The 17006-nt window shown below is 44.5% G+C and overlaps 1 protein-coding gene across 3 annotated transcripts in view; it reads left to right on the top strand.

The window, feature by feature from the left end:
• Positions 1 to 17006, top strand: part of LOC137434048 (uncharacterized) — a 40436-nt gene that overhangs the window by 22324 nt on the left and 1106 nt on the right. For 2 of the 3 annotated variants that reach the window (XM_068126667.2, XM_068126669.2), the window contains 3 exons: positions 10325 to 11407; positions 15192 to 15962; positions 16103 to 17006. The exon at positions 16103 to 17006 is cut by the window's right edge and continues 1106 nt beyond it. In XM_068126667.2, the coding sequence (XP_067982768.2) occupies positions 10454 to 11407; positions 15192 to 15962; positions 16103 to 17006 (2629 nt within the window). In that variant the 5' untranslated portion in view covers positions 10325 to 10453. Of the gene's footprint in view, positions 1 to 4445; positions 4559 to 10324; positions 11408 to 15191; positions 15963 to 16102 lie in introns of all 3 variants that reach the window. The other variant, XM_068126668.2, reaches the window with a different exon arrangement.

The raw sequence follows: 17006 nt of genomic DNA, 5'->3' as shown, positions 1-17006 counted from the left end.
CAAGAGGGTGCAAGACCAGAAAGGAGATAGAAAACAGAGAGACCACCTACCTGTCTTAGATGTGAAAGTGAAAGGCCCATAGACAGCTTCATCACAGGAGATTCCAATAATATTGAAGGCCTTGGTTTTCATGGCGCTAAGGTGAGCGACGTTTGACGCAGGAGAGCCAACCCACAGGAGAGAGCAGTACTCCATGAAGCTGTGAATGAAGACCTTGTAGATGGATAGGAGTAGTTCTTTTGTTTTGGTTTTATGCGTACCATCCTCCATGCACACCTGTTTTGGATTTTTTTTGCAAGGCAGGTTAGGGATACCTTTTCTGGCTTGCGGTCTTTGTGGCTGGGTACAAATTGGATCTGTAGTCTGTTGAACTTTTCACATACTTGGCATATCCTACTGTTGTCACTCTGTGCACTTGGTTGAGTTCCATCAGGCCGCTACCTCTTTCTCATCTTGGCAGATATATTCTCACGATGCATTGGTTTTTGCAGACCATTTTGTGGATCGTGAGGAGTTTCTTTGTTTTGATATCTAGTTTGTTGAATCCCGCTTGTGGCCAGTTTACTATTCTGCAGCTGTATTAGAACACTGGTACTGCAATTTGGTTTATGGCTTTCATTTTGTTCCTTGGAGATGGGTATGTTTTCAGGATCACCCTCGCTCTACGCAGGTGTTCTTTGCTAATGGTTTTGCGCATTTGTTTGTGACATATTTAGTGGCCCTCTTCTATTCTGAGGTATTTGTATGATGCTTCATTGTCTAGTTGTATTGTTGTATTTAGGTCGATTTTTATATTGTCCATTTTCGTTGGTTTACTTTGTACGAATGTGCACTGGGCACACTTATGTAGGCCAAATTCCATTTGGATGTTGGCGGAGTATCGCTTCACTAATTTCAGGTGTTCTGCCAATTTTTATTTCGTTGTTCGGTGCAAAGAGCTTTAAGTTTGGTGTGTTTGTGTGTGTTTTGGTGTGTTTTAGTGTGTTTTAGTGTGTTTTAGTGTTAGTTATGCGAATTAGAAATTGTTCCCTATCCAAATATTATGAAAGAAAATACTTTGTGGCTGTGTTTTCTTTAACATTTGCATCCAATTATAGTAGGCTTAATTACCCTGTTTATTCAGTTCAATTGGAAAGATCTATATCTGAGCATGGTCTGAGCATAAAGTGCTATGTTTGCAAATATCCCATGTGTGATCTTTATATCCACATGTTTGTGGATGGAATTGTTGGCGTAAGCTTAGATCCAAAAAACAATGGATTTTGTGCCTTGCCCTTTGCTGGCTTCACCCCAGAGCCACAGTTTCAGGAGTTTGATAAGACAAATCGAAGAGTTGAAGATTTGATTAGAGTTAACGATCATAATTAAAATTACAGTTAACGATTAATTCCTCTTTGGTCGTAGGCAACGTGTGGCCCTGAATGGTTTTCTCTCATCTCCCCTTCCTGTTCTGGCTGGAGTTCCCCAAAGCAGTGTTCTGGGCCTTGTGCTTTTTCTGATCTTCATCATTCATCAATGATCTCTCTGACTCTTGAAAATCCTCTCTATCTCTTTGCTGATGACTCCACCACTCTCTACCGCTCCATTCCTCATCCCTCAGATCGGCAGTCTGCAGCCTCCTCACTCTCTGCAGACCTGGACAAAATCACAGACTGGTCAAACAAGTGGAACATGTCTTTCAATCCTGACAAATCTCACACTCTTACGATGTCTCTCCGAAAAGACCGACTGGACAACCCTCACATCCACTTTCTGAATAATCCTCTCCAATAAGTTTTGTCACTCAAGCTTTTGGATCTCAAGATCTGCCACGATCTTTCCTGGGAAAACCACATTTCCAAGCTGGCCTCCAAAGCCAGTCACCGACTGGGCATCCTCCATCGTGCGAAGTCCTTCCTTGGCACACCTGAGCATCTCACCACATACAAGGCTTTCATTCACAGCTCAATGGAATACTGCTCTCCCCTCTGGGCTGGTGCTCCTGCCTCACGCATAGCTAGGCTTCACGCTGTTGAAACCAAAGCTTTCAGAATCATTGGAATCTCCCGTGATGAAGCTGATTGTGAGGGCCTTTCACTTACTCACCGCAAGTAGGTTGGTGGTCTTTCTGTCTTCTACCGACTCCTCTCCGGCCTAGCTCCCCCAGGTCGTACAAGATCAGCCAGAAACCCTCTTATGGTGAAACTGCCAAAATCAAGACTCTCTGCTCACCTTCACTCTTTCATTCCTCTTTTCTCCTGCCTCTGGAACAAACTCCCTCACTCTCTTCAATCCCACTCCTCCTTCCAGGTCTTTAAAACAGCTGTTCACCACCATCTCTTATCTTCCCCCATCCAAAACCTTGTTCTTTTCTACCCCCACTAATTCACCCCAGATCCACTTTTTTGAAATACCGACTTCTTTCCTGGAAGTTCTAGCAGTGTTCATGTGTTTTCTACCTCTCCCACTCCCCCCCCGCCCCTTCCCATGCCCCCTCTCCCCAAGCCCTCTCCCTCCCACAGATCTCCTGATGTCCCTGTTCTCTGCTGTTGTACTTGTGTGCTTCCCTCTCTCTCCCCATCTTGTCTCCCGCTCCCTTTATCTCATGTTTTATGTGTCAGTTTGTTTTTATGCGATTAATGTTAGCTCTTATACGAGCCTCGATCTTGTACACAAAAAAAAACAAAAATAACGAAACTGCCAATCGAAGTGAGCTTACTGCCATGTTAGTTCTCCTGGTACTCAAGATCAAAGTTGTATAAACGACTGGGATACATTTGGGAAACGTACTATGGTTTTCTGCTTGCTTTTCCTGCAACTCGGCCTTATTGTCACTCACATTTTCGAGAAAATTTTTTCTTGACAATCGTAAGTAGGAAGTGGCTTTATTTATTCTACACCCAAAATGTTGTTGTGTTCCTTTTTTTTTACACGCCTTGTGCTCGTGGTATGTGCAGCATTATATCTACCAACTCTTGTTTGCCTGTATGTTAGATCGGCCCACATCTTATTTAACGTCTGTTATTCGCTAATTACACAGTGCTGTGTACATTTTCATCTATGACTGCAACTAAAGTTGTATTTCTGATACACCATGCACGTCGTAATGATTAGGTAGAATAACATGTGCCTGAAAGTTAAGAAATGAATGTGTTATTAATTTTTGATTGCGAATCTCTCTGGTATGACAAGTTCTACTACTTTTACTACTTCTTCTAACTGTTTCTACTTCCTCTGCTTCTTCTTCTTCTTGTTCTTCTGCGACCGCAATTATTCCCACTTTGTGTGTTTGCATGGGGAACATTTTTGGCCCAAGTCTTTCATGAACCGGTTGGCCAGACCTGACGTTCGACTGTGTGTGTGGTAGGAAGTTGTAATCTATTCAGGCTTTTGGCGATAGCTCGTCTACTTTTCACAAAGGACACCGTGGGATCTTTAACGTCTACCAACTAATATCGACAGATGGGCCACCCGCCCGTTTAACGTCCATCCGAGGAACGGCACTCACATTGATTAATCACCCTTCCTGTGAAAGGTCGGGATGACAGTTTATAGCTGGGTCGGGATTCAAACCTTGGTTAGACAGCTCAGAGGGGAGTGTGCTTACCCCTAGTCCATCCTGTCAGCACACTCGACAATAATTTAAAGGTGAAGATTCCAAATGAGATGTCATATTACCCTTTTTTTACTCGTCTTAAATGCAAGCTTTTGTTGGTTATTTCCTGGAACCATTTGCTACCAACAGTTCTCCTGACTTACACCAAAGGATCCAGTGTGGTCTATCCGTGAGATTTTCCTTGTGCCATCTTGGGGGCGCACTTGCTGTTCTTCCAGCACCTGCCTCTTCTATCATTGTTTCTCTCCTGGTCTTTCCATTGTAATACCATTTCCTCTTTCACTATGTCCTGTGTGCCTGACATAAAGTGAAAGTTGTGGTCAGGCAATGCAAAGCCGCTGCTTCTGTCTTCCTTGTGTGGGAGTGTAGGACTGATGTGGTGTAGCCCATTTGGGTGGAGGCGATGGCAATATTTGCCTTTTAATTGTAATATTGATGAGGGGAAGCTGTCCATCAAGGTGGTGCAGAGGTAGTGGACTTGCCGTTGAGCCGTCCAGTTAAATGGTTCTATTACTGACCTGGCTATAAGCTGTCGGATTGGTGCTTCGCCTGGCAGGGCGTTGTATCGATGAGTGTGCCGTTCATCGGTTCGATGTTAAGCCAGGAATATGTGAGCTATCCCAGGCGCCCTGACAAAATTCTGAATGCCTGCTCTAACCAACCTGATTTGATTGTCAGGCCTGGCCAGCCGGCTCATGACATACGTGGGCCAACTTTACTTGCTTTTCAGTCACCATCTCGACACTATGGTACATGGTATTACAAAGAAGAATATTATTCTGCTGTTATATTCTGAGCCTTGTTCTTAATGAACCGCCAACTTTGCCATATTTCTATTCTGCTGTTACAGGTTTGTCTGCTCCAACGACGTTCTACTGATTCAAAGTATGATCAAGACCGGTTGAACAAGGGTGTTCTCCTGGCAATGAAGGAACAGTCCCGCTCCAGTAAAACTCTATAAAGGTGTTCCTTTTTTATATCCATAGATTCCTGACAGTCTGTCTGTGCATTTGTCCCCAGAGGTGAGGTTGATTTAGCTTGATGGAATACTGCTCTCCCCGCTGGGTTGGTGCTCCTGCCTCACACCTAGCTCGGATTCACGCTGTTGAAACCAAAGCTTTCAGAATCATTGGAATCTCCCACGATGAAGCTGATTCGGAGGGCCTTTCAATCACTCACCGCAAGCAGGGTGATGGTCTTCTACCGACTCCTCTCCGGCCTTGTTCCCCCAGCTCTGTCTGTGCTCTGTCCCCCAAATATTCCTACAGATCGCACAAGATCTGCCTGCAACCCTCTTATGGTTAAACTGCCAAAATCAAGACTCTCTGCTCACCTTCACTCCTTCATTCCTCTTTACTCCTGCCTCTGGAACAAACTCCCTCACTCTCTTCAATCCCACTCCACCCTCCAGGTCTTTAAAACAGCTGTTCACCACCATCTCTTATCTTCCCCCATGCAAAACCTTGATCTTTTCTAACCCCGTTAATCCACAGTAAATCCACCTCCTTCAAATTCTGACTTCTTTCCTGAAATTCCCTGTGTTGTCCATCTTGTTTATACCATGTACCCCACCCCAGCCCTCCCTCTGCCACAGATGTCCCTGTTCCCTACTGTGGTAGTACCTACCTCTCTCTCCCCCTCTTGTCTGCTGCTCCCCTTATTATATGTTCCATGTGTTTGCTCTGACACGAGCCTCGACTGAGTATAGCAAAAAAAAAACAACCGGTGGGCGAGTTTCCTGATGTCATTGTAAATGAATTTTTTTTTTTCGCTGAAATGTTTTAAAGGAAAAACTTTTGAATCCCTCTCCCCATCCCCCAACCCCAACCCCCACTCGCCGTCTGCCCTGCACCCTCCCTCCCTACCCCTTGGCTTCCTCCCCCAAATTTTACGGAGAATGAGAGCAGAGCAATTGGCATACCACACTGAAACTCGACCATTTCGTAGACTGCCATGATGCAGGTGCGGAGGATGTTGCCTTGCTGAAAATCACTGGAAGCGAGGCACATGTATAAATAGTATGCATGCTTACAAGGGAGATTGTCAGCATCCTGGTGCAGAGTCTACTGGCAGTTAATTAAGTCTCAGCATGGAGGAGCACAAGAATATCCTGCGAGAGACCAATGATGAATGCAGTCATTGATTGGAGGGTGGAAGATGTTGGGGGGGGGGGCGTGGGGGGGGGTGGGGAGGGGGTGGTTCTTATCCAATCCAGGGGCAGTCACAGTCCCAAGATTTTGTTTACTGGCTGCAATGAGCGATGTTTATTGAATGTATACTTTTAGCAGTCTATCCCTGGTCAGTCTGATACTAACCCCCGCTCCCAACCAACATTGGTTTTGTCCCACAAACATTCATATTGCTTGCAATATGTTTTGTCCGCACGATAGCCATTCACCATTCATTAATATTATCCTGCGAATCGCTATTCTTATCCCTATTCTACTTTCTTTCCTCTTTTCACTGCCCCTTACACAATGTACTATGCTTTGCCAATCCCAGTTTAAATCTCGAATTCCTTTTTGGGTCACCTTTCCTGGCACTTGTGGCTCGTGCCACTAATCTCCCCTTTCTCTTTGCTCATGTATCGGATCCATTGCGTTTGGGCATGAATCCACTTGTGTTCGTGGCATGCGCACAGCATTACCTTTGAAACCGGCAGGGTTCTAGTTTTGTACCTGATTTAAGCTTTAAAGGCTTGCATGGATCACAGGGACAAATTCACTAGCAAAGAGGATTGAGGAGGTGCTCTTTATTTCATCCGACCTTTAGATATGCAAGCCCAGCCAACGGTTAGTCATTACCCGAGTTCATTGATGAAAAATTGGCTTGAATGGTGGATGTGGATGTATGCCCAAAAAGACGGGATTTCAAAACTCAATACGTTGTGCTGATTTGGTATTACGATGTGGCATTACATTACGTCAATACCAATCATGGCGGTGCTTTGTGCACACTAAGCCAACACGTGCAGTCATTGGAGGACCGGCAATATGGCTAAGAGGTCGCGTTTTGTATTTCCCTTTCTTCCTGGATTAGGATCTAAAAACCATCATTAAGATGCTTTGCAAGCATCACCACATCATCACCACATCATCATCACCACATCATCATCACCACATCATCATCACCACATCATCACCACATCATCATCACCACATCATCATCACCACATCATCATCACCACATCATCATCACCACATCATCATCACCACATCATCATCACCACATCATCATCACCACATCATCATCACCACATCATCACCACATCACCACATCATCACCACCACATCATCATCACCACCACATCAGCATTATCATCATCATCACATCATTACCACATCATCATCATTGCCACATCATCACATCATCATCATCGCCACATCATCACATCATCATCACCACATCACCACCACATCATCATCGCCACATCATCATCACCACCATCATCACCACATCATCATCACCACATCATCATCGCCACATCATCATCATCACCACATCATCACCACCACATCATCACCACCACCACATCATCATCACCACATCATCACCACCACATCATCATCGCCACATCATCACCACCACATCATCATCACCACCACATCATCGCCACATCATCACCACCACATCATCACCATATCATCACCACATCACCACATCATCATTACCACATCATCATCATCGCCACATCATCATCACCACCACATCATCACCGCCACATCATCATCACCACATCATCACCACATCATCATCACCACATCATCATCACCACATCATCACCACATCATCATCACCACATCATGACCACATCACCACATCATCACCACCACATCATGACCACATCACCACATCATCACCACCACATCAGCATTATCATCATCACCACATCAGCATTATCATCATCACCACATCATCATTACCACATCATCATCATCACCACATCATCATCATCGCCACATCATCACCACGTCATCACCACATCATCACCACGTCATCACCACATCATCATCACCACATCATCACCACATCATCATCATCATCACCACATCATCATCATCGGGTCGATCTTCATCGGACACAAACATTCCGAAAGAACCATCACCACAGGGCATGCCATCCTTTGAATGAAACGTGAAGCTGGCTGTTCTGTTTTCTTACACTCGATTGTAGGCATGAAAAATCTCACTGTACCTTTCCAAAATAGTAGGCCATTATGAACCGACTTTTTTTTACCCTGCGCTCGCGAAGCGAAAACAGGGCCAGGCATTCGGGTGCGTACGTGTGGCCTACATATGGCATGCGTACGTGCGGCCTACATATGGCATGCGTACGTGTGGCCTACATATGGCCTATGTACGTGTGTGCATGTCTGCATTTTAAAAATTCATTTTCTCTGCAAACGTTGGTCCGATTGACATTAAATTTTACCACTGGAGCGCCTCTACCTGTAGTGTTTTATTCATAATTGTGACGTCATAAGTCACGTGGTACAGACACCATCTTGGAAAAACTTTACACATCTATATTTCCGAAACCACTCAATGGAAAAAATTGAAACAAGGCTCATTGTCAAGTACTCCCCATAGGGAATAAGATATGTTAATGATGTCATCGGTGCCTTCATTATGACGTCGTATTTGGACAAGTAGAAAGCTTGATCTGATCAGTATGAAAAAAAAGAATTCTCTGCAACATTAGTCCAATGGACACAAAATTTTGAACATCGGAGCACCTCCTGTATAATATTTTAATGATAATGGTGACATAGGTCACGTGGTACAGGCGCCATCTTGGAAAAATCGAAAATCGTTACACCTCTATATCTACAAAAACCGCTTCATGGAAAAAATTGAAACATGACTCATTGTAAAGAACTCCGCATGGGGAATAGGTGTTGTTAACGATGACGTCATTGGTGCCTTAATTATGACGTCAATTTGACAGGGACAACGCTTAGTCTGATCACTTTGAAATTTATTGAGCGTGATCTATGCAACAATTATATTAGAGAATATAAATTTATGATGTCATCACTCACGTGGTCTGGCAGCCATATTGGATCAAATAAAAAAATCCCATCGAAAACAGAAGAGTTGGCTCTCACCAAGTTGACTGTGCAGGGTAAGTATTCTATGAATAACATTTAGTTTTGTTCAAAAACAGCTTTAGCACGATCATTTTGTATCGGAGAGAGGTACTGAGCAGATCGGTGATGATTTGGAATACCGCTGGTGTGCCATTCAGGAATGTTCAGTTCATTATATCAGACTTAGCCTTACCAGTAGGTGAATTTTACACCTGGTGGTTCCTTTTTTATATACAGTGCATTCAGAAAGTATTCACACCCCTTCACTTTTTTCACATTTTGTTATGTTGCAGCCTTATGCTGAAATCGTTTAAATTCATTTTTTCCCTCATCAATCTTCACTCAATACCCCCATAATGACAAAGAGAAAACAGGATATTAGAAAGTTTTGCAAATTTATTAAAAAGAAAAAACTTAAATATCACATTGACATAAGTATTCAGACCCTTTGCTATGACACTTGAAATTTAGCTCAGGTGCCTCCCATTTCTCTTGATCATCTTTGAGATGTTTCTACACCTTGATTGGAGTCCACCTGTGGTAAATTCAATTGATTGGGCATGATTTGGAAAGGCACACACCTGTCTATATAAGGTCTCACAGCTGACAATGCATATCAGAGCAAAAACCAAGCCATGAGGTTGAAGGAACTGCCTGCAGAGCTCAGAGACAGGATTGTGTCGAGGCACAGATCTGGGGAAGCCGACAAAAAAATTCTGCTGCATTGAAGGTTCCCAAGAGCACAGTGGCCCCGATAATTCTTAAATGGAAGAAGGTTGGAACAACCGGGACTCTTCCTAGAGCTGGGCGCCCGGCCAAACTGAGCAATCGGGGGAGAAGGGCCTTGGTAAGAGAGGTGACCAAGAACCCGATGGTCACTCTGGCTGAGCTCCAGAGATCCTGTGTGGAGATGGGAGAAACTTCCAGAAGGACAACCATTACTGCAACCCTCCACCGATCTGGGCTATATGGCAGAATGGCCAGACGGAAGCCAAACAGTTCAATCTTGGTTTCATCAGACCACCGAATCTTGTTTCTCACAGTCTGAGAGTCCTTTCGGTGCTTTTTTGCAAACTCCAAGCGGGCTTTCATGTGTCTTTCACTGAGGAGAGGCTTCCTCAATTCCGTAACACACAGTGGTGTCTGTCGGGATGGCGCTGAGGTCACTTTGTGTTGACTAACTGACCAACATATAGAATAAACCAGCGTCTCAATGCAATCTCTTCACTTTCATGGTGACAGACAGCTTATCGACTTGGAGTACTTCAAAATAATTTAATACTTACATTATTTGCTAACTGGTATCTCTACCCAGGTCAAACTATCCTCTTCAACTAAAGTATCAAACAAGCCCGGCTACGCCGCTGTTAGACTTTCGATCTTGTTTTTACTTTGTTTCATTTATTTAATTTATATCTGTTTGTCTTTCACAACAAATTTTTGTTATTCCATTGCTTTTGTTAAGCTTTTAGTGATTTTGACATTTGATGGCCTGCGTTGGTGTTTGCCAATTCTACAGTCCACCATGGTTTAACCAATATACACCCCACTGTTTCAGACTCCGTATTTGGAGGTATTGCTTGCAGGTTTTTGCAGAAGTACAGTACTCCTGATGTTTCTCGTCTTTTCTCGCCCTGCAGGTGCTGGAGTCATGGGAGAGTCATGGCTTGACCATCATAGGAGCCCCACAGAATTTGAGGGAACAGTGCCATGGTGATAGTGGCATTCCTCACTCCTGCACCTCTTTTCCTCCTGTGGCTGTTGTCACCATGAAGCCTTCATGTAGTGAACGAAGCTTTGGGAGCCTTCCACCAAAGAAGAGGGAGCTTGTACATGGAAGCAGGGTTCCTGAGAACGAGCGTGAACTTGTTCTCAGGGATGGTAGTTCAGCAATCTCAATTGGGACACACAGCAGAGCTGAGGGCTTGAATTGGCTTGCAGCTGTGGCAACGAGTCAGACCAGGCCACCTTCCACAACATGTGGCCAAGCTTTCGATGCACCTATTGATTTGGTGCAGAATCAGCACCAGCAGCATGTAGCAGGTTTGTTTGGGCCACAGGCACCGTCTGCCTCGGCTGTCACTGCTACCGGTCGCTCCACATCTCCGACGTACTCGCTGTCTCACCTCTCCCGTCCATACCCAGCACCGACACCAGTTTATTCTGATCAACAAGGATTACCGTACCCATCCTCACATGTACCCCCACCGTACAACGCCCTGCAGTATGTCGGCTCCTCGTATGCTGCCGCCGTTGCCGCTGCTTACCCACCGGGAACGGCGGCTTTTTTACATCCAACCTTCCTTGCACCGGGTGCACCAGATACGTATCCAGCTCTGCTGTCTAGTGCTAGCACTGCTCAGGGGTTCAGTACTTCGACTCAAGGTCTCGTGGCAACCCATCATTACTTGGGGGCCGGTTCTTCTGCCTCAGCTTATGCGGTCCCCCGTGGCTTGCCACTACACCCGGCCACCCTGGTGTCTCCTCAGTCTCTTCCACATGGTGTTTCGGCTGTACATCTCAGTCCGGAGTCCTCGTTCTTACACTTAAGTGGCCGGTCCTCCTCTCCATTGCCTCTTCGTGGCCGTGACCACAGTCCAGCTGAGGCTGCAAATGGTGGAAGAATGCCTAGTGTGTCAGGGCTGCGACGTGGTGGGCAGCTCTACTCACCACACTCTGACGGAGAGACTGAGGGGCTGGCTTCACAGTCTCCCTCAAATCAGGTTGTTAGATGTCTGCAAAAAAAATTTTTTTCCTCGTCAAGCGGTGTCCTTAACTTTGCCATGTACAGCATAGCCCATTATCTTTCAGTTTGCACATTATGCATGTTTTTTTTGTTTTTGTAATGTGCAAGTAAAATTTGCATTTCATTCACCATGTATGGCTCAACTTGCAGTTCCCATTTGCCCATAACAAGAGCACTAAACCACTAAACTAAACCACTAAACTAAACCACTAAACCTCTAAAGGTGGTTCATTTTAACTTAATTTCTCTACAATGGCTCAGTAAACAGATTTATTTAAATAAATAAATAAACATCTACAGTCACGTGAAAAAGTAAGTACACCCCATGTAAAGTTTTGAATTTTTCAACATATTTCAACATACAGCTATTTGATCTTCATTTCAACAATATTGATAGGTAAAGGTGATATAATATAACAAATATCATGAAACATTTACATTTTGTAGTCCATTGTATAATTTAAATAAACATAAATGCAAATTTCGCATGTGGAAAAAGTAAGTACACCCCATGAATTTTTTATAATCTTTTTAACATATGTGGACATATCAATATTTGATCTTCATTTAAACAGTATCTACAGATAAAGGTGATCTAATTGATCAAAAAACGATGAAGAATTGACTTTGCAATAATTTATTCAACAAAAAATTGTTGCACAGCTCGTTTCAAATCCCCCCACAACATCTCGATGGGATTTAGATCCGGGCTTTAACTTGGCCATTCCAGAACCCTCCATTTCTTTCTTTTCAGCCATTCCTTGGTGGATTTACTGGTATGTTTAGGGTCATTGTCATGTTGCAAGGTCCACCTTCGGTTGAGCTTCAACTTTCCGACAGATGGCCTCACATTATCCTCAAGCACCCTCTGGTACAATGAAGAATTCATCGTGGATTGTATGATGGTGAGCTGCCCAGGCCCTGATGCAGCAAAGCTGCCCCATTCCATAATATTTCCACCACCATGCTTTACAGTTGGTATCAGGTTCTTGTGGTCAAATGCTGTCTTTGGTTTTCGCCAATGTCTTCTGGTACTGTGGCCAAATAGCTCTACCTTTGACTCATCTGTCCAGAGCACATTGTTCCAGAAGTGCTGGTCTTTGCCTAGGTGTTCATTGGCAAACTTTAGTCTTGCCCTGATGTTCCTTCTGGGCAGCAAAGGTTTCCTCCTGGCACACCTCCCATGTAGATCAAATTTGTGCAGCCTCTTTCTAATGGTAGACGAGTGCACTTTGACATCAACAGTGGCAAGAGCTACCTCTAGGTCCCGTGATGACATTCTGGGGTTCTTAGAGACTTCTTTCAGCATCTTGCGGTCTGCTCTCGGGCTGATCTTGCTGGGGCGGCCTGGCCTGAACAAGTTGGCAGTTGTTTGGAATCTTCTACACTTGTAGATGATTTTCCGGACAGTCGAATGATTGATTTCAAATTGTTTGGAGATCTTTTTAAATCCCTTCTCAGACTCGTAGGCATCTACAACCTTCTTTCTAAAGGCCTCAGAGAGCTCTTTTGATCTAGGCATGGTGACGCCGCACATTTCAACAACAAAGAGCAAACCAAACAAAATGTCTGAGGTTTAAATAAGACAGGTTCCTCCAAGATCCTCTCTAACGACGTTCTCATCATTTGCACCTGAGCTGGTGCACCTGTTTCTAATTTTAGGTATTTGAAGTAGTGATAAATGTGGGGGTGTACTTACTTTTTCCACATGCGAAATTTGCATTTATGTGTATTTAAATTATACAATGGACTACAAAATGTAAATGTTTCATGATATTTGTTATATTATATCATCTTTATCTATCAATAGTGTTGAAATGAAGATCAAATAGCTGTTTGTTGAAATATGTTGAAAAAGTCAAAACTTTACATGGGGTGTACTTACTTTTTCACGTGACTGTATGTTTCACCATTCATAATATGTCTTGCTGAAATATCTTCGTTGAAAAGGGATTGTCCACCATATTATAGTGAGGTTTCATCATTTCACCATATTCATTATCGTGAGTGTTTCTTATAACAGCTTATACGGTAGCTTGAGAAAGGAAAGTGTAAACGCAAGAGGTCGAAAAGTAACGAGCAATGCTTGCTGGATTATTACATCTCCAGACAACTTGCATACCATACTCGCTTTACTGGCTGGATCCTCATGAAAAATCCACATTTTGCGTACTGTTTTGTCTCCCTGTTACCATGGTGCCACAATGCCCGTGCCGGGCACTGGGTAGTTAATGGGTCACTGGAAAATGAAATCCCGATTTTATATCAGCTAGTTTGAGCGATTACTGAACCTAATGGTGCTGACTATCGGGCCCAGCTTTCAAACTTTTCGAAATATCATAAAGGTGTACTTGGTATGTTGAAAATGGCCTACACCTGTGTGCTCGTATATGCTTCCTCCATATCCCCTCGAGTTAAAAAGTTATTTTTTTATGCCTGTTTGCCTAAACTTGTCACACACATCTTTCCCCACCCTTCCCCAAAATCTGAGCGATGATAAAAAGGTACGGAAGCAGTGCATAATGCATATTGTACCCGCTATGTCACCATGAATGCTCATGCACATACCTTTCTAACTTTGCACTTCCATCTTCCATCCTCATGTATGAATTTATTTCCTTCTCATCCGAACGGCTATCCACGTTTTACTCACATATGATGATGAGTTTACCCCAAATTTACCTGCTTTGCCAATGCGAACCGAGCCTCAAAGTCTGGCCTCGGCTGTAAAAGTTGAGCCATGGCCAGATGATTAGATCTGATTAACATACTGGGTATTTCAAAAGTCTGGAATCATAGGAAATATTTGTCCCCACACGCTTTGAAAAAAAAAGGGGGGGGGGGGGAATTGTAATTGGCTCTGTCTGTCCGTCCATCTACCCATCTGTCACGCTATCTCCGCCTAAACAGTTGAGCAGAAATTCACCAAACTTGGTCGTTATGATCAACGTATGGCACAAAGGTGCAAGAGAAGCATCATTTTGGGCAGGGTCAAAAGGTCAAATGCCAAAAAATGCAATTACGGGCACATTTTAAAACATTTTAAAATGAAACGTTGTATATGCAATCAGCATTGGGGGACGCATGAAATATGTAACAATTTTTTGAAATTCACTTCCGATTCATGCCCCATGGTGGTGGGTACAGGAGTCAAAATGGGGTGGGGGGTGGGGGGGAGTATTTTAAACTCAGAATTTGATATTGGGTCATTTCTAGTGGAACTTTTTGCCATATTTCAACTTTGCTTTAGTTAGGAAGCATGGGGATTTGCGATGGCCTGCCATTGGCTTTGCTCTAATTAAAATTAAAAATTTTGAGACAATGCCTTTGAGGTGGATATGACGTTGTGGATGGATAGAATGGCCCCCATGTAGTCCAGATTTAACGCCACTTGACTTTATACTAAATACTACCTGATTAAGGAGGAGGACGGGAGGCACTAAACCAATACTGTATCTTAAAAGACTGAAGAACATGAAACCGGACTGAATCGAAGAAATAATTGCATAGGGAGTAGGGGGTGGAGGCGGTGGCAAAGGCAGATGCATGGGGCTGAGTACATGATTAGACTTAGAGAAAGTAACAGGAAATGGTGATTGAATTAGTGTGCGTGGATGAATGGCTGATTCATGTCCTGCATCCTTGAAAGGACATTTCATTCCTTTATTCTTTCTGGATATATTTTTTTCCAAAAGTTTTTATTTTTTGCCAGTACTTATTATCTTTATTTAATATTTTTCTGTTTAACCCTTACCCCTCAGCCATACCTCTCTGATCCCCGTGGACAACCCATAACATCTGATGTGGAAATACGTCCACTTTCTCGACCGGGAGTTATTTTGTGCCCTTCAACGTCTCACCCTTCTGATGTTGATCGAGAACACCTACCATCACGGCATAGTTCATCACACTGTTCTGACCCTCACCCGAGCCTCATCCCACCACCATCTTCTGATGCTACCGATCCCACATACATTAACTGGCAGACAGCAGACTTGAATTACTATGCCAATGCCCAGCAGGTGGTTCTTGGCGAAGGCGGCCGGCCGATGCTTGTGGCAATGGTTTCTGCTGAGGTTCCCGGAGAAAAGGCTCGTTCTAGTTATGTCCGGGAAGCTGTTTCTCCCAGCGATCGTCGTCATGAGAACCCTGCAGCATCTTGCTCGACCGGCGTGGTCCAGCCTTCTCACTCCTCATTCCTCTCCTCAAACACAGTGTTCCAGGCTACCTCTTCTTTAACGTCACAAAATCACCACCGTCAACAACTACAACAACAGACGCCAGCTACGTTCCAACAAACAACGCCCCCAGCTGCAACTACTCCACCGGCACACTTTTATCGAGGTTCAGTGATCCAGATGGCTGGTGGCGAGCTGAAACGCGTGGAGGAGTTGGTCACTGAGGACTTTGTACGCAGTGCTGAGGCGAGCAAGGAGTTGAAGTTAGACAGCAGCACTGTCACCGCCACTGGGCCCGGTTCTGCACCCGGTCTTGCTTTATTACGATTTGCCATTGGAGAAACGCGAGCACCGGTAAGATGAGTCATGTGATGGTGGTGGTGGTGGCTGTGGAATTTGAAAAAGAATGATTTTTTTTTTTGCACACCAACTCCTTTAATCTTATCTCATCTTTTTCTCTTTAACCCTCACCCCCTTGTTTTTTATGTGGTTAGGCATCGATACAGGTTTTGGCTGAACATCCATTTTTCGTGTTTGGCCGAGGCTGGGCATCTTGCTTTCCTGAGCAGACCTCGCAGCAAATTGGCCTACCCTGTACCAAGCTTGCAGTGGGCGATGTCTGCATCTCCCTTGCCCTACGCTCGACACACCCAACGCTTTTGTCATCGGCCACTGCAATTCATTCTGATCAAGATGAAAGCCCATCGCGACGGCTGTGTGAGCCTGCGTCCAGCAGCTCCTTTTACCAGGGTTTAGGTACAGCGTTGATCCAGCCCAGTTTTGAGTCGCATAACCATCCCCAATCTCATTCTCAGTCCAAATCCACCACGGCGACATCGTCTCGTGAAAGCATTTCTTCCGTTTCACTTTCCGTTGCAACACACAATGATCGTCATCAGCATCATTTTGAATCTCCCGAATCGCAATACAGTCATTTACATCATCAACACCACCTTTGTCGGTCACAAACCGTACCTCAACGTAAGGATACTCCGGGATCATGTCGGCTGGGAATGAGAAGTGGCAGTGGAGGTGGGATTTGTGGTAGTCAAGCAGCTGATGCAACGGGAACACAAATTGCCCATCGAGATTCAGTGCCACATATGGTGCACAAGGCCGTAGTTACAGCAATGAAGAAACCGCCGATTTCAAGAACGACGGACCTTTCGCCAGCCCGGCGAGAGAGACCGGGTTCGGAGGTCGATTTGGGTCGTGGACACAGATGGCATCCAGAGACGAGAGATGGCAGGTTTGAAGTGGCCGGCTCACAACCTGTACGGAAGCGCCGATGGTCAGCTCCTGAGTGTGGTGAACACAGAGTTTTGCGTAGCTCTGACTCTATGCAAAACCGCCCGATGTTTATATCGCGCGAAGTTAAAGTGTCTATTGAGGGTCACT

Source organism: Myxine glutinosa, chromosome 10 (assembly GCF_964187855.1).
Source record: "Myxine glutinosa chromosome 10, kmMyxGlut1.1, whole genome shotgun sequence".
Lineage (NCBI taxonomy): Eukaryota > Metazoa > Chordata > Myxini > Myxiniformes > Myxinidae > Myxine > Myxine glutinosa.
This window is presented reverse-complemented; position numbering and strand designations above follow the sequence as displayed.